This window comes from Mobula hypostoma, chromosome 19, assembly GCF_963921235.1.
Source record: "Mobula hypostoma chromosome 19, sMobHyp1.1, whole genome shotgun sequence".
Classification (NCBI taxonomy): Eukaryota; Metazoa; Chordata; class Chondrichthyes; order Myliobatiformes; family Myliobatidae; genus Mobula; species Mobula hypostoma.
The window spans coordinates 32,509,043-32,533,917 of record NC_086115.1 but is presented as its reverse complement, the minus strand read 5'-3'; the positions used below and the strand labels follow the sequence as shown (position 1 = coordinate 32,533,917).

General features: G+C 42.4%; 1 protein-coding gene across 1 annotated transcript in view; it reads right to left on the bottom strand.

The window, feature by feature from the left end:
* The window catches only part of papss2b (3'-phosphoadenosine 5'-phosphosulfate synthase 2b), an 87,577-nt gene extending 63,242 nt beyond the window's left edge, over window positions 1-24,335 (bottom strand). The window contains exon 1 of the mRNA XM_063071620.1: window positions 23,672-24,335. Within this exon, the coding sequence (XP_062927690.1) occupies window positions 23,672-23,698 (27 nt within the window). The 5' untranslated portion in view covers window positions 23,699-24,335. The remainder of the gene's footprint in view (window positions 1-23,671) is intronic.
* Window positions 24,336-24,875: the final 540 nt, after the last annotated feature.

Here is a 24,875-nt window from a genome sequence, read left to right as displayed (position 1 = left end):
AAGGGGGCCTGAGAGGTGTGTATCCAGTTGCAGACATATGATATAGTGGTGTAACAAAGTATGCCATTCACATACTTTTACATAGAACCTGTAATGAGTCAACAACTAAGAATGCTTAATCAAATAATATACATGCAAAATGACTCAAATATTACTGAAATATTAAATGCACAACATTCCTCCCTGCTTAGCAATAATCTCCAACTCAATGCAGAATACATTTCAACGATATACACAGTATACTATATAATACAACTACTATATAGATATCCACAGCATAGTAAATTTGAAATTGTTCTATTCAGGCTGAAAGATTTAATCACTGAGGAGGATTTATTAATCTGGTGGGATAACATCTTTCATAACAAGGAGTGTTCACGCTGCTAGACAGGTGAGACTTGTGGCTGTGAGACAATCTCAGGCTCGGTGACCTCCTCCAAGGTGGTTGTAAGAGTTGACGCTGGGACTGTAGGAAGTGATTCTGACAGCCCTAAGCACCTTTCTTCTTGATGTGGTGGTACCCCCAACAATGCATGGGAAGATGCTCTACCTGCTGATTTATCTAGTCCACCAGACAAAGCTCGAGCCAATGCTTTCATTTTGACCAGGCCTACATGACTAGTATGTAGGTCCTCCAACACTTTAGCTCTCAGCTTAGATAGTGCAACAACTTGCAACCCCACATAAAGCAACCTCCATCAGGGGAAGTTACATCCCGGCATGGGTAAAAATGGGGGAACTGGAATTTCTGCTGCACAGTCCAGCCATTGTGGGTTGCCATGTGGAAATGAGACAGTCTGGGGCCTTTACTGGTTTCCATTTGGATCATCTCTGCCATAATAGGGAGACTTTCAATTTGCATTAGGGAGAATATATCAAGAGGAGCGTAAATTCAGTAATTTTTCAGATATTTCCTTTTCCAAGGGTAAACGGGACAATACATCAGCATTTCCATGATTAGTTGTCCTCTTGAACCTTATAACTGTGTCCTCAAAGAAACACAGCCCATCCCTGCATTCATGCTGCTGCTTTTAGTGGGAGGCTCTTCTGTGAATCGAAAATGGACGTTAATAGTTGATGATCAGTAAATATGGTAAACTCTCTCCCATACAACTACTGGTTAAAACATTGTACACCCAAACCAGGTTCAAGGCATCTCTGTCAATCTGTGCATAATCTTTCTCTGCAGCAGTAAGGGAATGTGATGCAAAGAGAATTGGGCGTTCACTTCCATCACTTACAACATGTGGTATGACAACACCAATACCATAAGACAAGGAGTTACAGGCAAGTTTCACTGGGTAATGTGGATCATAATGTGTGAGTACAGTGTCTGACATCACCACTTCCTTTACCTTTAGGAAAGCCACCTCATACTGCTTTGTCCACTGATATTTCTTCCTGATCTGTAATAATAAGTTCAAGGGATGGAGCAAAGTCACCATGTTTGGCAGGAACCTGTTCTAGTAATTGACAAATCCTAAATAGGACCACAGCTGCGACACATTCTTTGGACTTGGGGAATCCATCACTGCTTGACTTTTCTCAGCAGACTTATGTAATTCTTGTGCATCAATGGTGTGACCACAGTAAGTAATGCTTGATTTACAGAATTCACCCTTATTGCATCATGCTCTGAGCCCATAATCTTCTAGTCTTTTTAACACTGTCTTCAGATTTTGGAGACGTTCCTTGTCATCTTTACTGGTAACAATGATCTCACCCAGGTAACTCTGAGGGCCTGGGCAGCCTTGCTGCACCTGGCCCATAGCTTTCTGCCAAAGTACAGGTGCAGATGCTACTCCAAAAATAAGCCCATTATCGTGCTAAAACCCTTTGTGAGTGTTTACAGTGAGAAACACTTTGGACTCTTTTTCCATCTCTATCTGTAGGTTGGCTTCAGCTAAGTCCATTTGCTGAAGTGTTTTCTTTCAGAGAGGTTTGCAAAGATTTCCTCTATCTTAGGCAGAGGGTATTAATCTTCTTTCAGTACTGGGTTGATGGTGACCTTAAAATCACCACAGATCCTGACAGACTCATTCTTCTTAGCTACTGGAAACACTGGTGTAGCCCATGGGCTCCTCTCAACCTTTGGAAGAACTCCTTCATCCTTCATGCAGTCTAGCTCACTGGCCACTTCATCACGGATGGTATAAGGAACAAGATGGGCTTTGTAAAACTTGAGTGAGGCATTTTAATTTAATGATATTTTACCCTTGATATGTTGAAAATTTCCAGTACCATCCTTGAACACTTCTGTGGCAGTATCCAGTACATTCCCTAATTCACTTTCAGTTGACTCTATTGCAGGAGATATGGCATGCAAATGGTGGATGGGTTTCCAATCAAATTGTAGTTATTTCAGCTAATCATTGCCCGACAATGCTGGCCCTCCTGTTTCATCACATACAAGCCCAATGTGGCTTGTTGGTTGTTGCATTTCACTGTTATGAATGTCATTCCCTCAGGAGTCATCTTTTCTCTAGTGTAAGATCTTCATTTGATACCTGCAGATTTCAGTTCAGTATGTTTGAAATGCTGTTCAAACTCATTTTGTGAAATGACTGAAACAGCTGAGCCAGTGCCCAATTCCATTTTATTTAATTTTCTGGTCCCTTCTGGTGTAAGCCATATTGCTTGCCTTTTGTTAGCTTCCACACTGTAGATCTCAAGGCTACTCATTCCTGTGTTACTCTCATTATTATCAGATTGTTCATAAACAGCATGCAGATTAATGCTGTTTTTGAAACTGCAAAAGAGTTTCATCATTTTCTCTTCCCTGGGCAGTCCCTATGATGCTGTGGGATGAATTGGGAGCATTGTGGCTAGCATAGCGCTTTACAGTACCAGAGACCTGGATTCAGTTCCCTCCACTGCCTGTAAGGATTAGTATGTTCTCCCTGTGATCGCATGGGTTTTTTCTGGGTGCTCCGGTCTCCTTTCACAGTCCAAAGATGTGCTGGTTGGTAGGTTACTTGGTCATAAATGATCTCGTGATTAGGATTAGGCTGAGATTAATTTGGGGGGTTGCTGGGTGGCATGGTCTATCAGAATGGCCTACTCCATACGCTATCTCAATAAATACAAAATAAAAATGTATTTTGGCCCTCTGACATGCTCCATGTGTTCTATTTTGTTACATTTTCTGCAAGTTTCACCTTTAAACCTGTATCGATTTGCACGATGTTTCCTGATTTGTAATGACCTGAGCGCGCAAAAATCTTGCACTGTGCAATTTTTTGCCCAGTGGCAACAACATGTGTGCACTGAATAATTTCTTCAATAAAAACACTGAAGAACTTCTTCAATAAATAAGCTAGTTCTAAAATCTGCAGACAAATCATCATAAACCTCATGTTATCAACACCGTCTGCATCAGAAACTGGAAAAGGAAATGCAATTGTGTACAATCGTGAAATATACTTAACATGCCAATGAGGTAGAGGATGACAACCTTTTGAATGCATTTTAAATTCCTTTATGCACTAGTAACAAAAGATGTGTGCTTGCACACCTTAGAGGGAACATTGGTCTGGTGTCTGTGTGCCCCTGACACAACAGTAACACAATTTGTTTGGCCAGGATGGTTTCTGTTTTGGGATTGCAATTTTGTTCACGCTCACTTTCATTCCTGACTCCAACTCAACTGCGTCTGTCTGCTGTTTAGATTGATACAGCAATTCCAACTGCTCTTTTAAATATGAATTGAGAAACTTTGGAATGCTTTCTTGTCAGATTCCACAGACTAAATGATCTCTTGGTGCATCATTAAACCCAACATTGAACAGACAATGCTCAATCTCTTCAATTCGACCACGTACACTGAAATGAACTCCCCTTCCTCTCGATTCACGTATGAAACCTAAAGTGTTCTGCAATCAACAGTGGGTTCAGTTCTTCATGTTTGTTCATTAATTTCATGATATCTGCAAAGCTCATTTTGGCTGGTTTGGTTGGAGCAGTTAAACTTCTAAGCAAACTGTATGCCTTTAAACCCAATTCACTCAGCAAAATTGGTACTTGCTTTTATACTGCTCAATTTGTTCAGTATACAACACTAGTTCTCTCTCGTGCAATTGAACACGTCTATTTTTCTTATTTACTTTTATTTTTGTTTATGATTATTATCACATGGTACACACTGCTTATGAACCTGTGAACTTCTCCATTTACTGCCTTTTTTAAAAAAACTTGAAAGTCTCTGTCCCCTCCTGAAGAAGTTTATGCTCTGTTTTTTTACAGATTGTTCTTGCTGCGCATTCTTAAAAACTCTAATATTTTGATACGCTTCAAAAGGTACATAGTTGTGCTGGGTTTGTTTAATCCCATCCTCATCACCACTGTTACGTTTTCTAATTCCAAAAGATAAAACTAATAGAAATTTTAAAAAGGGAGCCCGAGAGACGCATGTCTAGTTTTGTTTTTACTTTTAGCAAGGCTTGCACATATGACCTAGTGGTGTGATGAAGTATGTCATTTGCGTACTTTTACTCCCATCATGAATTATGTAAACAACAAAAATGTTTAATCAAACAATGTATCTACAATATTACTGAAATATTAAATACATAACACACAACATTGCCTCTAATTTCTGAGGAGGCTCAAGAAAGTTGGAATATGGACATCTATAATCACATCCTTCTACAGGGGCACAGCGGAGAGCATTCTAACAAGCTGCATCACCCCATGGCATGGAAACAGCACTGCAATGGACAGGAGGGCTCTGCAACTGATAGTCAATATCACCCAATGCATTACCAGCACCAGCCTACCTTCCATCAAGAAAGGTGCCAGTAACATCATGTAGGCTCCCGCCCACCCTGCTCATGGACTGCTGGTCCCAGTCCCATCAAGGAGAAAGCTGAAAATCATCCACACCAGAACCACCAGACTCAAAAGTGGTTACTTCCCCAAGCAGTAAGGCTGATCAATACTTCAACTCACTAATCCACCCCTCCATACTCCCTACCACCACTATTTTATCATTTCCTGTCAGAGTCACCTTATGTACAGATTCTCCTGGGCCTAGTGTCACTTCATGGGCATACAATCAAACTATGTGTATAAGTAAGAGTTTATATTTATTGTGTTTTTTTTATTATTGTGTTCTTCATTTTATTGCATTTTTTGTACTCCAGAGTAACAATTATTTTATTCTCCTTTACACTTGTGTACTGGAAATGACATTAGACAATCTTAAATCTTGAAACATGATAAAGAAAATTATCATTTGTGGGCTGTTATAGTGAGGTAAACGCATTCCAGTGAAAGAGAAACTCCACTGAATTATTTGAATCACGGTGTGGCAGGGCAGGTGTAGGCCTGGTGTGGGAACACCGATGCCTTTGAGCAGAAAATCTGACAAAATGTCGTGGATTTGGCCCAGTACATCACAGGTAAAACCCTCCCTACCATTGAGCACATCTACATGAAAAGTTGCCATAGAAAAGCAGCATCCATCATCAAAAATCCTCACCGCCCAGGCCATGCACTTTTCTCGCTGCTGCCATCAGGTAGAAGGTACAAGTGCCTCAGGACTTGCTCCACCAGGATCAACAACAGTTACTACTCCTCAACCATCAGGCTCTTGAAGAAAAGGGGATAACTACACTCATTTAAGGTTTTTTTTATCATGTTATTTCATGCTCGTTATTTATTGCTATGTATTTATTATCTGCATTTTCACAGTTTGCTTACAGTTTATAGTTCCTGATGTTTACAATTTGCAGATCCTGTCTACAGTTACTATTCTATAGATTCGCTAAGTATGCCCACAGAAAAAGAATCTCAGGGTTGAACGAGGTAACATGTATGTACTCTGAGACTCAATTTTACTTTGTACTTTTATACAGTTAACTGTTAAGAAAACCAGTTTGATGAGATTGACTAAGGGAGGTGGTAAAGGAACTAAATTGCAATGAAATTTTGAAAGAGTCTGAACACTATTGTGATGTCTTTTGAACTACTATTTATTTTTTATATATTTCTCATTGTAACTTGTACCAATTTGTATGTATTGCACTGTACCGTTGCTGCAAAACAACAAATTTCAGGACATTGTCCGTGATAATAAACCTGATTCTGATGGATATAGTATGCTCAAGTGTAAGGATGGGAGTATTTGGGAGAACAATGAGGGGAATGGAACATCACAATTAAAACAGGGTAAAGTGGATTAAAGTAGGGGAGAGTGATACGCACATTGGGAAGCAGAAATGAAGGAATTGCCAGGGATGTTGATCATTCATCATGACCCATTAGTATCTGTTTCACCATGCGAGACAACTTCTCAGATTACTGGGTGGCTCTGAGTGGGACTGCAGAATTTATGCAAAGGGTAAAATTAATAGGAGAATGGAGGAATTGGAGGATGGTCAAGTATAAAAGGCAGGAGTGATCCAATAGTAAAATGAGTGATGATTCAATGTGAAAAGATGTGATGATAGGATTAGCCCATCTATGCCCAGATGAAGAGACCCAGCCCAGAACACGAGCTGTCCATTTCCTTCCACAGGTGCTGGCTGATCTGCTGAGTTCCACCAGCAGCTTTTTTTTTGCTCCAGATTACAGCATTTGCAGTCTCTTGGGTCTCTATCAAAGACATTCTCTTTTGTTCACTGTTCCCCTCTCTCCTTTCTCCATTCCTTGAGCAGGCTTTGAGGGTAATTGGGTATATTTTAAATGGAGGTTAATAGGTTCTTGATTAGTAAGGGTGTCAAAGATAGGACCAGGCAGATAGGGCAGACGGGGGGAAGGCAGGAGAATGAGATTGAGAGGGATAATAAATCAGCCAGGATGGAATGGCAGAGCATACTTGATGTGCCAAATGGCCTAATTCTGTTCCTGTGTCTTATTGCTTGTTCTGACTTGAAGTGTTTATGCTATTTCTCTCTCCACAGACCTTCTTGTTCTTCTGAGTATTTCAAATATTTTCTGTTTAGTATTTTTACACGAAATAAAAGATTATTGTCTAAATTCCATATTCCTTTTCTAGCATGTTGCAAGCACAGCTACAGGACTGACTTTCATTCAATTCGCCATCAATTATTACTTTTGGAAATAAAAAAAAATGAGAAAGGAGCAGTAAAAAAAAAAGGAATGATAGAGAAATATAACATTTTGTAGAAAGTATTGAGACACCTGAAAAACAAATTGAAGAAATGAACTTCCTCACCAATAAAAAAAATGAAGTCGTTATAAAGCTCATTTCATTGCCCCAGAAGTTTACAGCCTGTAGACAGACCATACATATAAAAGCACCCAGGACCATGAATCAGTCTTTTTGGATTGTAATGAGGAAATGTTTCTTCACGCTGTGTATATTCTTTGGAATCCTCTGTCCCAGAAGGCCGCAGATGCTCTTTCAGTAAGAACTGGGACTGATGTGAGAAATGGAGATTAAGAGAATCAAGGGCCTTGGCAGGAAAATTAAGCCAATATTAAATCTTATCCATTATCTTATTGAAAACCAGAACAGGGTTCAGAGATCCATTTCAAGTTCAATATGAACAAAATGACACACACACAAATTGCTAGAAGAACTGACCAGAGCAGACGGCGTACATGGAGAGGAATAAACAGTTGACGTTTCGGGCTGAGACCGCTTATCTTGATAAAGAGTCTCAGCCCAAACCATCAACAGCTTATTCCTCACCATAGATGCTGCCTGACCTGTTGACTTCCTGCTGCATTTTGTGTGCATTACTCTGGATTTCCAGCAACTGCAGAACCTCCTGTGTTTATGGAACAAGTTGATTTTTTTTTCTTTTTAGTTAGAATTAAGAATAGAATGGAATGTATGACCTTCAGTTAGTCCTGACGAAGGGTCTCGGCCTGAAACGTCGACTTCACCTCTTCCTAGAGATGCTGCCTGGCCTGCTGTGTTCACCAGCAACTTTTATGTGTGTTGCTTGAATTTCCAGCATCTGCAGAATTCCTGTTGTTTATGAACTTCACTGTTGTTTATAATTGTTTATCTTTACATTGATAATTCCTCTCTCATTTCACGAGCACTAAACCGCTCAGGCGTACAGCTAGAGTCTCTTGCAAAACAGATTGCAGGCTTTATTATCTGCTAACAGGAGGGTTTTGAGCCCAGCAATCAGGATAACATTGACAATCTAGTCCTCTTGTACATCAAAACCGTGGCCGAGTCAGGGACAGCTTCCTCTGTGGTCAAAATGTAAAAACAGCGGAACAAAATTGCCAACAAAAAATTGAATAATTAACTTCAATTTGTAAAGAAAAGAATCCAAGTGTGGAAGTATACTCCACTTTCCAGCAAGAGAAAGCAGAAGGAATTACTTCATTAACAGTGCTTGCTGGCAGAGCTGGCTGCCGTAACTTTTGACACTGTGACATGCCAAGTTAGTGAAACAGTAAGGCAGTGTTCGAAAGACTTCCTTCTAACTGCTGATGGCAGACACTCTCATGCTTCACTGTTAACCAATACTATGCTGACTGAATACTTCCACTGTTTGCCACGTATGTCCAGCAGATTATGCCATCTCACTTTACTCAAACACCGTGAGGTTTTGTGCAAATCTACTACCAAAGAGGTATGAAAGAGTGTCTGTATTCATAGTTTTGGAGTGTTTGCTTCTACCTACCCCATTTCCCCCACCCTCTAAATCCAAACATGACTGTAGTTGTAGTCACCCCACCAAGCTATGACCTCCCATTTACACTGGTCTTTTTCAATCTTTCTCTTCTACAATCTTTAACCACAGACTCACGTCTCCCCTGATCATTCTAATCAATTCCAGTCTCATCTTACCACTGAAGCACCTCTCCAAGCAGCTTTCTTCCAGCAGGCCTCACAACTCTGATCACTTTTCCAACCTTTCCATCCATCTACTCCATTCACAGGCTATAGCTGAGTGCCAAATGTTTATCTACCCCACAGTCAGCCAGACGCTGATGTTAAATATGACAGGAAACCCCTTTTCTTGACTTTCTCAAATCAGCTGTACTTGTCCTAGTTTATACTCCCTGAAATTCTCCATATCTTCTCCATCGCTACCTTCAAGCCAATATCAGAGTCCAAAACATTAATAAATCAGAATTATTAATAAATCAGAAACCTTTTGTTAGAAAGTTGAGATTTAAGGTAGTTCTCCAAGGAACAAGGGCTCCAGTTTTTAAATCTATAAAATGGTAACTATAACAGGATCAATGAAAGATCAAGTAGAGCGTAGAAGATGACAAACTGCGCAAATGCAAATATAAATAAGTAGCAATAAATAAGTAGAACAGGAAATAACACGATAAGGAATCCTTAAAGTGAGATCATTTGTTGTGGGAACATCTCAATAGATGAGTGTAGTTACCCTCTTCTGTTCAAGAGCCTGATGGTTGAGGGTATATAACGTCTTGCTAGATTATTTATGGTTTTCTTTCATTGCATTTCAACCTTGGTTGAATTTTCTTGAGTTTTGTGTTCTTAGCATGTGATCTTACTTGATCAAATGGTCTTGCTTTGTTTTCAGTTTACTAATAGCTGCGTCTTAGTGGGCATGTGGCCAAGTGGTTAAGGCATTGGACTTGTGACCTGAAGGTCGTGAGTTCGAGCCCCAGCCGAGGCAACGTGTTGTGTCCTTGAGCAAGGCACTTAATCACACATTGCTCTGCGACGACACTGGTGCCAAGCTGTATGGGTCCTAATGCCCTTCCCTTGGACAACATTGGTGTCGCGGAGAGGGGAGGCTTGCAGTATGGGCAACTGCCTGTCTTCCATATAAACTTGCCCAGGCCTGCGCCCTGGAGGGTGAAGACTTTCCAGGCGCAGATCCATGGTCTTGCAAGACTAATGGATGCCTTTACTAATAGCTGCTTTTTAATAATTCAGTAAATACTTTCACTTATGTAATTGTGCCTTTGTTGGCCGCTTTTCAGTGTAACTGATTGCTCTGCTATTTTGGAAAATAGAAACCTCTGGGGGCTTGTAACTCGATCACTAAAAGAACATTGTCAGCCATGTACTGTTCTCTGCAAAACCTCATAACTGTGTTTAGGCATACAATACAACAATATATGCTGTTACATCCATTAAAGATTCACCTGAAAGATAACAATTTCAACAGTGCAGTGCTCACTCAGTATTGCCTTGTAGAGATGATATTTCATTTCAAGTTTCAAAGTTCAGAGTAATTCATTATCAAAGGACATATATCTCACCATATACTATCTTCAGATTCATTTTCTTGCAGGCATTCATTCACAAAGGTCAAGAAATACAACAGAATCAATTAAAAACTATGCACAAAGACTGACAAACAATATGCAAAAGAAGACAAACTTACAAATAATAAAAAAGTAAATAACTAATACTGAGAACACGAGTTGTAGAGTCCTTGAAAGCAAGCCCACATGTTGCGGAATCAGTTCAGAGGTGAGGTGAGTAAAGTGAAGTGATCCAAGCTGGTTCAGGATTTATTTGCCAAGTGCCTAAAGTTCAAAAATAACTAAAGTTAACCTTAAGTTTAGTTTGCACTTCAACCAAGTTACATCATATTAATGCAGAGAGACACTGTATGAAAAAAGTCATGTTAATTTAAAAGGATGTACATAATGAGCACAAAGCAATGTTTGCAGCTTGGCTATATCAATAAGTGAAATATATAATGTTGAATCAGGCCACTTGGCTCAGCCACTCTCTATTCGTGTTCTATAATATTTGACATAGTAGTTCAGTCCCTAACTGGCACGGACTCTGCCATATCCACTTATGCTGGAAGGAAACTATGCAACTTAATCTACAATTGATGTAAATAATAAGAGTAGCACATTAGTACTTTCTTTGAGTTATTACCATTACATTTGAAAATAAGAAGTTTGATCATTAGGTTTTCATCCTGGTGAAGTGGAACTCACGTCGAATCCAGACTACTGGTGCTGTCTGCACATTCTCCCTATGCTTATGTTGGTTTTCTCTGGGTTCTCCAGGTTCTTCCTAAAGATGCTTTCATTTCCTCATGAATTGGCTGCTACAAATTTCCCCTAGGGTGAAGGTGAGTGGTAAATCTGGGGGATGCATGGCTTGTTTCTGTTCTGTGTCTCCCTACGTTTCTACGCAGTTAGAATTTTACCCAGTGATGTGAGGATCACTGGGGCATCTAAGAACAGATCCAGCCTCAGGCATGATTGCAATAGGGAGAAAGACATTGGGAAATCCTGACCCACAGCGATGGCACTGGTGAAGCGCAGTGACGACTTGCTGGCAGCAAAAGCAACCATTAATTACTTTGTTAATAACACTTTTTCCTCGAAAATCATCACTGCGATCAATAGCCTGTAACTTCCCTTTTGGACCGCCTCTATGACCTGGCACTTTTGCGGTGTGAACTTAAGTCTTGAAGGTGCAGGATGGTGAGCATGGGCTGAATCGAGCCCAGGCCTGAGAGCAGGGAGTAAGCTAATATTTGTTTGCTGAACATATTTGGAGCAGCACAACCCAGGCGAGGAAGAATCGAGGTGGCAGGGTAGCAGCCTGAGAGCAAGGAACGAGCCGAGGTTTGACCAATTTAAGTGGTAGGCTGAATTGGAAAGGTTAGGTATAGTCCATATTGAGGCGACGTGTCCCAGACCTGGGAGCTTATCAAAGCAGCAAGGTGCAAGGGCAAGGAATGATCTGAGGTTTGGCTGATTTAAACGCGAGGCAAGATTGAAAAGGTAAAGGTGCCGGGGCTGGAGATGAGGATGGGCCGGTATATAGCTCACTGCTCCGCAAGGTCTACTCAGCTCTGCACTGAACTGAGGCTGTGGCCTGCGACTGACCGGCTGTGACTGGCTTCGTAGTTTGGACTCACTTTCGTGAATTCCACTTCTGAATGCTATTTGCTTAAAAGCTGTTGTTTGCACGATTCATTTTTGTCTGTATATTGTATGTTTGATAGTCTTTTTTAAAAATGGGTTTCTTGGTTTTGTGGCTGCCTGTAAGGAGATGAATATCAGGGCTGTATATAGTATATACATTTTAATGATAAATGTAATTTGAACTTTGAATCAGAGTGCTCAAATATACATGACATTAATAAACGTGGCTTTGGATTATTTCCAAAACATTTCAGGGAGTTTCCTAATTATTGGTGCTTTACTAACATTGTAGCCCCATAAAGACTGTGGCTACAAGAACAGAACAAAGTTATAGAGTCATGGAGAACTACAGCACAGAAACAGGCCCTTTGGCCCATCTAGTCTGTGCCGAACCATTATTCTGCCTAGTCCCACTGACCCACACTGGGTCAATAGCCTCCATACTCCTTCCATTCATGTACTCATCCAAACTTCTCTTAGTTTTGAAACTGAACCCACATCCACCACTTTATCTGGCGGTTTGCTCCACATGTGCACCACCCTCCAAGTGATGAAGTACCCACTCAGTTTTCCTTAGGTATTTCACCTTTCACCCATAACCAATGATTTCCCATTCTACAAATCCAAGAAAATCTGTGGATGCTGGAAATCCAAAGCAACACATGCAAAATGCTGGAGGAACTTAGCAGACCAGGGAAAGTTCGAATCATGACGAAGGGTCTCAGCCCAAAACGTCGACTGCTTACTGTTTTCCATAGATGCTGCCTAGCCTGCTGGGCTCTTCCAGCATTTTCTGTGGGTTACCTTTCGTTCTAGTTTCACCTAACCCAGTGGAAAAAGCCTGCTTGCATTAACCCCATCTCAAATCTCTATCCAACCTCCCCTCATTCTCCTATGATCCAGGGGATAAAGTCCTCACCTAATGAACCTTTTTCTGTAACTCAGATCCTCATCCCATCGACATCCTTGTAAATTTTCTCCATACTCTTTCAATCTTATACCTTTCCTGTGGGCAGATGACCAAAACTGCAGACATTAAATCCCAATAATCATCATGTACTGTAACCTTCTTTCCTTGACACAAAACTAGGTGCACATCCAGCCTTCAGTAAACAACTTTTAAAAATCATTAAAGGAATTTCTTCACGACTCCTTTGAGACGTTACAAAATACTGAGTTTAGCTCAAAAGTAGCATACTTGGCTCTGAATTATAGTTCTAAACTTACATGAACTGCAAATCAAAGGTTAATCCTTCAGTAATGTAATGCGTTACCTAGCAATCAGATGCGTTTCTTTGTAATTAAGTTTGTTTTCCTAGTTCTCCCAATCAATTTGGTGCAAAGACCCCACTGTACTGTTCAAAGTACAATATAATTCTCATTGAACTTTCCCTTTCAGTAAGCAGCACCTGAAACAGGAACAACAGGAAATTTGCAGATGCTGGAAATTCAAGCAACACACATCAAAGTTGCTGGTGAATGCAGTAGGCCAGGCAGCATCTCTAGGAAGAGGTACAGTCGGCGTTTCAGGCCAAGACCCTTCGTCAGGACTAACTGAAGGAAGAGTTAGTAAGAGATTTGAAAATGGGAGGGGGAGAGGGAGATCCAAAATTATAGGAGAAGACAGGAGGGGGAGGGATGGAGCCAAGAGCTGGACAGGTGATAGGCAAAAGGGATATGAGAGGATCATGGGACAGGAGGTCCGGGGAGAAAGACAAGGGGGGGGGAACCCAGAGGATGGGCAAGGGGTATAGTCAGAGGGACAGAGGGAGAAAAAGGAGAGTGAGAGAAAGAATGTGTGTATATAAATAAATAACGGATGGGGTACGAGGGGGAGGTGGGGCATTAGCGGAAGTTAGAGAAGTCAATGTTCATGCCAACAGGTTGGAGGCTACCCAGACGGAATATAAGGTGTTGTTCCTCCAACCTACGTGTGGCTTCATCTTTATAGTAGAGGGGGCCATGGATAGACATATCAGAGTGGGAATGGGACGTGGAATTAAAATGTGTGGCCGCTGGGAGATCCTGCTTTCTCTGGTGGACGGAGCGCAGGTGTTCAGAAAAGCGGTCTCCCAGTCTGCGTCGGGTCTCGCCAATATATAAAAGGCCACATCGGGAGCACCGGACGCAGTATATCACCCCAGTCGACTCACAGGTGAAGTGTTGCCTTTTCGATGATTTTAAGTTCCCTGGCCCACACCGCTTTATTTTCACCATGGATGTCCACTCCCTATATACTTCCATCCCCCATCAGGAAGGTCTCAAAGCTCTCCGCTTCTTTTTGAATTCCAGACCTAATCAGTTCCCCTCTACCACCACTGCTCCGTCTAGCAGAATTAGTCCTTACTCTTAATAATTTCTCCTTTGGCTCCTCCCGCTTCCTCCAGGCCAAAGATGCAGCCACAGGCACCCGTATGGGTCCCAGCTATGCCTGCCTTTTTGTTGGCTTTGCGGAACAATCTACGTTCCCAACCTATTCTGGTATCTGTCCCCCACTTTTCCTTTGCTACATCGACGACTGCATTGGCACTGCTTCCTGCACGCATGCTGAGCTCATTGACTTCATTAACTTTGCCTCCAACTTTCACCCTGCCCTCAAGTTTACCTGGTCCATTTCCGACACCTCCCTCCCCTTTCTAGATCTTTCTGTCTCTATCTCTGGAGACAGCTTATCTACTGATGTCTACTATAAGCCTACTGACTCTCACAGCTATCTGGACTATTCCTCTTCTCACCCTGTCTCTTGCAAAAATGCCATCCCCTTCTTGCAATTCCTCCATCTCCGCCGCATCTGCTTTCAGGATGAGGCTTTTCATTCCATGACGAGGGAGATGTCCTCCTTTTTCAAAGAAAGGGGCTTTCCTTCCTCCACCATCAACTCTGCTCTCAAACGCATCTTCCCCATTTCATGTACATCTGCTCTCACTCCATCCTCCCGCCACCCCACTAGGAATAGGGTTCCCCTGGTCCTCACCTACCACCCCACCAGCCTCCGGGTCCAACATATAATTCTCCGTAACTTCTGTCACCTCCAACGGGATCCCACCACTAAGCACATCTTTCTCGCCCCCCCCCTCTGCTTTCCGCAGGGATTGCTCCCTACGCAACTCCCTTGTCCATTCGTCCCCCCCATCCTTTCCCACCGACCTCCCTCTTGGAACTTATCCTTGTAAGTGGAATAAGAGCTACACATTCCCTTATACTTCCTCCCTTACCACCATTCAAGGCCCCAGACAGTCCTTCCAGGTGAGGCGACACTTCACCTGTGAGTCGGCTGGGGTGATATACTGCGTCCGGTGCTCCCGATGTGGCCTTCTATATATTGGCAAGACCCGACGCAGACTGGGAGATCATTTTGCTGAACTCCTAAGCTCTGTCCGCCAGAGAATGCAGGATCTCCCAGTGGCCACACATTTTAATTCCACGTCCCATTCCCATTCTGATATGTCTATCCACGGCCTCTTCTACTGTAAAGATGAAGCCACACTCAGGTTGGAGGAGCAACACCTTATATTCCGTCTGGGTAGCCTCCAACCTGATGGCATGAACATTGACTTCTCAAACTTCCGCTAATGCCCCACCTCCCCCTCGTACCCCATCCATTATTTATTTATATACACACATTCTTTTTCTCTCTCTCCTTTTTCTCCCTCTGTCCCTCTAACTATACCCCTTGCCCATCCTCTGGGCTTTTCCCCCCTCCCCCTTTTCTTTCTCCCTGGGCCTCCTGTCCCATGATCATCTCATATCCCTTTTGCCTATCACCTGTCCAGCTCTTGGCTCCATCCCTCCCCCTCCTGTCTTCTCCTATCATTTTGGATCTCCCCCTCCCCCTCCCACTTTCAAATCTCTTACTAGCTCTTCCTTCAGTTAGTCCTGACGAAGGGTCTCAGCCTGAAACGTCGACTGCACCTCTTCCTAGAGATGCTGCCTGGCCTGCTGCGTTCACCAGCAACTTGTATGTGTGTTGCTTGAAATTCCAGCATCTGCAGATTTCCTCGTGTTTAGCTTTTCCTTGACTTTTTTCCTGCATTTCTGTGTATTCCGAGTTGTGCAATATAACTGGAATCAAGTTCTGTCGTACTTTTAGAAAGAAAGAAGTTTGAAGTTCTTGATGCTTTTGTAATACATTGCTAAGTTTTCTTTCAGCTTTGACGTAACATCCTTACATGTAATTTTCTCATTTTCTAAATGTCGGTGAGGTATTCCAGTAACAGTTTCTGAATGAAGATGTTAGTAACTGTTTAATTCTTGTTATGCTGCCACAGCCTTGTTTTTGCATGCTATTTCACCTTATGTCAGGAAAGGTAATTTGTCAGAAGTTGGCCCTGAGTGTTTTGAGATATCTTGTCGTTACACGGGCACTCTACACATGCATAGGTTGTATAACGTACCCCTCTGTGTTCACTTTCCCTGCAGAAAGCAACTAACACATAAAACTTGGAAGAAGATGAAACTCTGAAATGCCTTTCATATTCAACTTTCCAATATTTGTTGTTATGTACAAAGAAAGTACACAATATGCAGTAAAGTAAGGAAAAATGCGCTTTAGATTGCAGAGAATTCCTAAGTAACACTGAACAATAGCATTACTGTTGATAGATGTCCTTCCCTATATATTGCATTATTCCATAACAGTGGAATTTGTGCATGTACAGGAGATATATTCAGCATTTTTACACGTTATTGCTTTCCAATTTAAAATTAGCTAGCAGATCTTCCATAAACAACAGTGATAAGTAAAGATTCATCTCAAATCTTATTGACTCGATCTGTGGCTGCGGTCACAACTGTCACTAAAAACATGCTGGAGGATAACTGGTGACTTTACTTACATTGCTTTATAGTTTCTTAGTATTAATTTCATTCTGGCATCCGCTAGAGATGCATAGTAACAGAGATTACATCAAGCAGACTAAGCAGCCAATTAAATTGAAGAATTCTTGCTAAAATCAAACTAGGAAGTATTAAATTCAACACACACAAAATGCTGGAGGAAATCAGCAGGCCAGCTGCATCTATAGGGAAGAGTACAGTCGACACTTCGGGCCGAGACCCTTCATCAGGACTGGAAAAAAAAGATGAGGTGTCAGAGTGGTAGAGTGGGGGAGGGGAAGAAGAAACACAAGGTGAGAGGTGAAACTGGGACGGGAGAGGAGTGAAGTAAAGAGCTGGGAAGTTGATTGCTGAAAGAGATACAGGGCTGGAGAAGGGGGAATCTGATAGGAGTGGACAAAGGTCATGGAGGAAAGAAAAGGGGGAGGTTATAGGCTGGGAAGAAGGTAAGATGAAAGAGGAAAGTGGGAATGGGGAATAGTGAAGGGGGGAGCATTATCAGAAGTTCGAGAAATCGATGCTCATGGATGCTACCCATAAGGTGTTGCTCCTCCAATCTGAGTGTGGCCTCATCATGACATGGACTGACATATTGGGATGGGATTGGGAAGTGGAAGTAAAATGGGTTGCCACTGGGAGATCCCACTTTTCTGGTAGATGGAGCATAGATGTTTGACGAAGCAATCCCCTAATCCATGTCAGGTCTCACTAATACACAGCAGGCCACACTGGGAGATTTGGATACAGTAGATGACCCGAACAGACTCACAGGTGAAGAGAGTCTCACTGGAAGGCCTGTTTGGGGCCCTGAATGGTAGTAAGGGAGGAAGTGTAGGGGCAGGTGTAGCACTTGTTCCGCTTGCAAGAATAAGTGCCAGGAGGAAGATCAGTGGGGAGGGACAAATGGACAAGGGATTCGTGTAGGGAGCGATCAATGTGGAAAGCAGAAGGTGGGAGGATGGGGAAGAGGTGCCTGGTGGTTGGATCCCGCTGGAGATGGCGAAAGTTGCGGAGGATTATGTGCTGTATGCGGAGGCTGGTGGGGTGGTAGGCGAGGACAAGAGGAACCCTATCCCTGGTGGCACGGCGGGAAGATGGGGTGAGGCAGACACTGGCGAGATGTGTTTGAGGGCAGAGTTGATGGTGGAGGAAGGGAAGCCACTTTCTTTGAAGAAGGAGGACATCTCCTTAGTTCTGGAATGAAAACCCTCATCATGAGAATAGATGTGGGGGAGATGGACGAATTGAGAGAAGGGGATGGCATTTTAATAAGTAACAGGGTGGGAAGAGGTATAGTCCAAGTAGCTGTGAGTCAGTGTGGGTTTATAATAGACATCAATAAACATCTCTGGTGCTCCTCTCCCTTTCTTCCATGGCCTTCTATCCTCTCCTATCAGATTCCCCTTTCTTCAACCTCTTCCGTCAATCAACTTCCCAGCTCTTTAATTCACTCCTCCTCCTTCCCAGTTTCAACTATCATCTTGTCATTTCTTCCTCCCCTCCCCTCCCCCCACTTTCTTACTCTGACTCCTCATCTTTTTTTCTAGTCCTGAAGAAGGATCTCGGCCCAAAATGTCGACTGTACTCATTTCCATAGATGCTGCCTGGCCTGCTGAGTTCCTCCAGCATTTTGTGTGTGTTGCTTGGGTTTCCAGCATCTGCAGATTTTCTCTTGTTTAAGTATTAAATTCAAATGTTTTAATGTTATAGAGATTAAAGTATACTCTGTGGCCACATTATTAGTCACAGGAGTGAAATCCAGTGTGGTATTCTGCTGCTGTAGCCCACCTAGTTCAAGGTTTGATGTGTTGAGCATTCAAAGATGTTCTTTTGCCCAGAGTTGTAACATGTGGTTATTTGAGTTACTGTCGCCTTCCTGTCAGCTTGAACCAGTCTGGCCATTCTCCTGTGACACAAATTTTTGTCCACAAAACTGGCACTCACTGAACATTTCTTTTTTGTTTCTCACACCATTCCCTGTAAATTCTAGAGACTGTTGTGTGTGAAAATCCCAGGAGAGCAGCAGGTTCGAAGATACGCAAACCACACAGTCTGGCATCAACAATCACTCCACAGTCAAAGTTGCTTAGATCATATTTCGTTCCCATCCTGATGTTTGGTCTGAACAACATCTGACCCTCTTGACCATGTCTGCATGCTTTTGCATGATTTGCTGCCAAGTGATTAGCTGATTAGATATTTGCATTAATGAACAGCTGTACAGGTGTACCTAATAAAGTGGACATCGAGTGTAAATTGGGACATGTACACGAGATTGAATGGCAAAATGAAATGAAGAATTTTAACAACCACATAACTTGGAAATAATGTGGAAGAACCATGAGCCTCAAATAAGACCATTTCTCAGAGCCAAGAAAGAATAAAATTACTTGTTTTAATGAAGTAATGATGGAATATTGCACATTTAGAGTTGTACCACATTCAACATGTTCACGTTTTTGTGTGAACTTGTCAATTCAACAACTTCAAAAGACTGTTATCTGCAGTGATTTCAGCAGCACATGCTGTGATGTAGGATATAACTGAATGACTCAGGAAATTTAGATCATTGTTATTTCCATACGAGGCGGGGGCAAACTCCTAAGTTGCCATTGGCTTCACATTTTGGGAGGCCAATATTGTCTCCTTTAATTTTGGCGTATTCCATAAGAGAAGATAAAAACATCTTCTTTGAATCAGAATCAAAATTGGATTTGTTATCACTGACATGCAGCATGTCATGAAATGTTTTCTGGCAGCAGTACAAGGTATAAAAATTACTACAAGTTACAAAACAAAATAGAGGAATTGCCAGGTAGTGTTCATAAATCTCTTACTTCTTATGACCTCCATGTGCCTGCTTCCATTGTCTTTGCAAAAGATATAGCTTCCTGGCTTGCTCAGCACGCTTGAGGAAATACAGCATTATCGTTGTGACTAGATAAGGTAGATGTGGAGAAGATGTTTCCTATGGTGGGGGTATCCAGAACTAGATGGCACAGCGTCAAAATTGAGGGGAGACCTTTTATAATAGAGGTAAGGAGGGATTTTTTTGCCAGAGAGTAGTGAATCAGTGGAATGCTCTGCCACAGACTGTGGTGGAGGCCAGGTCTGCGGGTATATTAAAAGCAGAAGTTGATAGCTTCCTGATTGGTCAGGGCATCAAAGGATATGGCGAGAAGACAGGTGTATGGGGTTGAGTGGGATCTGGGATCAGCCATGATGGAATGGCGGAGCAGACTCGATGGGCTGATTGGCCTAATTCTGCTCCTATGTCATGGTCTAATGGTCTAAAACACTGAAAAGCAGAAGGAAACCAATGTAAAGTACAGTCCAATAACCACATACATCTCAGAATATGGGAAATGTCTTTCTGTCTGCATATGAGGAGAGCAGCTGCACGAACTCAGTCCTTCCATAAAGAGTAACCGCTGACCCAGGTCCGAACGCACTGATCCAGCTGCTGACCGTCCGTCTCTGCTGGGAGGCATCGCGGACACCGCAATCACCTCAATGCTTCAATCTTCCTCGCCACTTCAACGTGGAGTCATTCATGACCCCACACCTCATCCACGAGGTCTTTTCCACGAGTCATCTTGTGTTGTCGGACCTTGGTGGCCCCTTGGTCTGCGTGTGATGGTCTCTCTCCCCCTCTTGATAGGTACTCAATTGTTTATCAACATGTATTATTAGATGTGAGAGGATTGCAGGAATTTATCTGATCTGAAGAAAGGACAACAGTACCTCTACTTCCTTAGAGGTGGGCAAAGATTCGGCATGGCATCTAAGACATTGACATACTTCTAGAGGTGTGTGGTGGGGAGTATATTGACTGGTTGCATCATGGCCTAGTATGGAAACACCAGCGCCCTTGTACAGAAAAGCCAACAGAAAATAATGGATACAGCCCAGTGCATCATGGGCAAAGCCCTCCCCACCATTGACCAAATCTACAAGGAACACTGTTGCAGGAAAGCAGCATCCATCATCAGGGACTCCCACCATCTAAGTCTAGCTCTCTTCACACTGCTGCCATCAAGAAGAAGGTACAACCGCCTCAGGACTCACACCACCAGGTTCAGGAATAGTTACCCCCCCTCAACCATCAGGTTTTTGAACCAGTGGGGATAACTTCACTCACTGAACTGTTCCCACAACCTATGGACTCACTTTGAAGGACTCTTCGTCTTATGTTCAAGATATTCATTGCTTATTTATTTATTTCTTTTTTTTGTATTTTCACAGTTTGTCTTTTTGTACATTGGTTGTTGTCCATCCTGCTGTGCGTGGTCTTTCACTGATTCTATTGTGTTTTTTGTATTTGCTGAATTGCCCACAAGAAAATGAATCTCAGGGTTGTATATAGTAACATTTACAGTATCTACTTTGATAATAAATTTCTTTGAAACTTGATTGGTTGATTCTGGTAGCTCAAACTACTCTCCTTCCTCAGCAGGTCAGGCAGCATCTATGGAGAGGAATAAACATTTAACATTTTGGTCTGAATCCAAGGGTCTTTCTGTAGATGCCACCTGAGCTGCTGGCTTCATCCAGTATTTTGTGTGTGTTGTTCTGGATTTACAACATCTATAGAATCTCTTGTGTTTATATTTTTCTTCCTGCTTCTATGCTGTTCCCCAAACTGCAGCTGGTCTCCAAAGTTTCCTTAATGTATGAGGGTAAAGTGCAAGACACACCGTTAGTCTATAGATTGAGTAGAATTCTGCCACTATTGACTCAAATCTAGGTTATCCCCCAGTAGCATTTTCATTAAAGTTTTCTATAAGTTTTCTGGGATTATTGCAATGTGTGCAACTCAGCATTGATCCCAATGAGCTCTGCCAAAAGCGGGCAAGAACCAAAGCATTCCTTCATTTCAATTATCTTGAGATAAAGACCAATATTTACAGGTGTTAACATGATTGGTTATTTGTATCTGTTTCGACAAGGAGAGATAGATGAACAGTTTTTTCAGCAACTCATTTTGGAAATCTTAAAGTAAGGTTATGTCAGGCTAATCCCTATCCTACAAACACACTGACCAAAAGTTCACCAACCCTGACATAAGCCTTATCCACTCAAAGTTCATTTCACCCTGGACTGGGCACGTAAAGGAGATTAAACTCTAGGGAAGTACGTGGAAAATGTGATTGAGTGATTGCACTGAGAGCCGCTATTGGGGCAAATGTGTCAAATGTCCTCCTTTTATGACAACGTGAAATTTAAAAGGAATATTTATTTAAGCCTAAAAGGATGAACCAGTTATAGCACAGAGTTATAATTACAGACAAACGGCACAGAAACAGACAAATCAGCCCACCGTGTCCATGCTGGCTATTTTGCTCATCTACCTGTGTTAAGACCATATCATCTTATACCTCGTTAAGCGTTTGTCTAAATACTCCTTAAATGTAGAAATTGTATTTGATTCCACCATCTTCTCTGTCTGCTTCTTCCAAGTATCAAGCACTCAGATACTCCTCGCATCTTTAAAAATCCTTCCAGTCACCTTAAATCTATACTCTTTGACCTTGATGCTCTTCTGTATTTCACCATTATTAACTATTTCACCATTATTTAACTATTTATTACTATTTTCTATTACTATTCTATTACTATTTATTATTTCTATGACTATTACTATTTACTATTTACTAATAGTAATATTACCATTACTATTTCTATTACTATTTATTATTTATGGTGCAACTATAACGAAAACCAATTTCCCCCGGGATCAATAAAGTATGACTATGACTACGATTATGATTGCTTGGGAAATTAAACTTCATATTAAAGTGGAAAAAAAATGTCCCCGAAGCACATCTTGACATGGAAATTTCTTTCAGAAATTCCTAAGTTTCTCTGTGGCAACATTAACCCATAATTGAATCACTGTAACCAAGATAAATTGGAAAGTCCGACACTAACTCAAGCATTGATCTTGAAAAGCACTAGAGAAACCAACTGCACCTTGTTGGGATCTGAGATCTGAACAGAGCACTGTAAATAGAAAAAATAGGGAAAAGTTTCAATAAATGCTTTTCACCAGACAGGAGACCTGTCTGCTTTCACCACACTGACCCAACCTATCGTGACCAGCTGAGCCGCCCTCTAAAAACACTGCACATCAGTGTGGTTCTTCTTAAAAAGTACGTCCTCACCCAACTGTCAGGAGGCAGCGAGCATCATCCAATCCGTATTCGGCATTCATGGAAGGAAATGCCAAAAAAAACCCAACATCGCCAGGGAATAGGTCTGATTTCATACTGAACTGTGAAAGGTTTGCTTTCATGAATGAGCCACTGTTCATCATGTACAATCAATGTTTGTGCACTCAGCACAGGCATACAAGTGACACCCTAGACGGCTCAGACAAGAACATACTGTATTTAGGACCTATTGAAAAGCACAACTTTGTATCACTCACTCCAGCAGTAAGTAATGAACACCTACATAATCTCCGTAAATCATCCCTCTATTCAGACATCGGGTTGTAGTAAAAACTACAACGTGCTTTTACAACTATTTGCAACGAGAACTAATTCACTGTATTGAATAATTATGCCGTTCAATACTACTGGGCTCTTCTTAAATATATATTTTATATTTGCGTTATTCAATGGCTGCGATATTCGTAAATCCATTCAGATTAATGCAATTCAGCTGTGCGTCGTCCAAATAATATTCTTCTGCGGTATAATCTGCACATTACATACTGAGTTCGCATTGTGAGCGCATATTAACATTCTGCTGTGCTCACATATCCGTTCAAAGTTGCTGTTAGTACGAGTAACCAGGACCAGGACTTCAGCTGCCTGGGGAACGGGGTGCCACCATCCCTGACACGCCTGACCATCAGTGCACAATGGTGCCGGGCTAAAGGAATCCACTCACAGCATCTTGAGCGGCGTTAGTTCCTCCACACAATTAAAAGTTCTACCTGGATGACAACAGACTCTGCTCTGTAACGCTCGAGCTTCAACTTGCGCCTCCGCCCCCCAAACCCATGGCTTACCGTGCGCGTTTTCCAAATCTCTGACATGTTCAGATGTGTCCGCGGAGTCAGAAGGGCCTTAAACGGGATCTTGTCTTTCTCTGGCTGCCCTGATGGAATTGGCTGGGCAGGGAGGGGAGCTACGATGGCTTTTTAAGTCACCCAGACACGTAGCATTCCCCTGTTCCCAGCCCCAGAAAACCGATCTGCATGTTAATACTCGGCCACGTCATTGCCGGCTGGTGGAAGCACAGGAAACTGTGCTCTCACTTACTCGAAAAAGTGAAGAGAGGCGCCTGCTGTCTCAGGGCAATGGTCATAGCGAAGATGCGGAAAGTTGAGCGCGTATAGAAGGCGCCCACCGGGGTCGAAATCAGGCAGGGTTCCGAGCTGAAGTGCAGACTTGCAGGGAGATCCCTTCCCCTTTTGTGCCAGTTTGCGTTTCATTTCATGTGTGCTGAGGACTGCCGCGTTTGCACGGAGCTTTTGTGTTTGTCGGCGCTGTGGAAGATTTGCTCCATCAACCCCCCTCTCCCACTGATTTAAATGGAGGGGCCCAGTCTTGGTACGTGAATCTTAACTTTCTCCCTCTCTCTGACCATTGTTGAATTGAAGTTCGGAAGACTAAAGTTTGAGGAAATCACCGCTTCTTTGAGACTGTTCCAATATCCTTCCCTCCCTATAAGGCAGCTTTTCCATTTCGTGCATGTCTAACCTCAGCCGGCGATAAGTTTCAGACCAACAGCTCTGGGACCCACAATGTTCCCATTCACTTTGCTTGAGTGGCTTTCACTTCCTCCTCAAGTCTCAGCGCGAATACAGGAACATCACATGATTACTAGAGCCTTCTTTTTGAAGCTCTCTTGCTGGCTTTGTGCCCTCACTTTTCATAAAAGTCCATAAGACCATGGGAGCAGAATTAGCTATTCAGCCCAGTAAATCTGCTCTACCATTGCCAGCATGGCTGATTCGTTACCCCACTCAAATCCTTTCTCCTGCTCTCTCCCCGTATCTGTTGATGCCATTACCAATCAAGAACATATTGACCTTCACTTTAAATATACTCATTAACATGGCCTTCATAGCAGTCTGTGGCAATGAATTGCACAGGTTCACCACTCTCTGGCTAAAGAAATTCCTCCTCACCTCTGCTCCAGAGGGAGGTCCTTCCGTTCTGCAGTTGTGCCCTCTGGTCTAGACACTCTGACTATGGGAAATGTCCTCT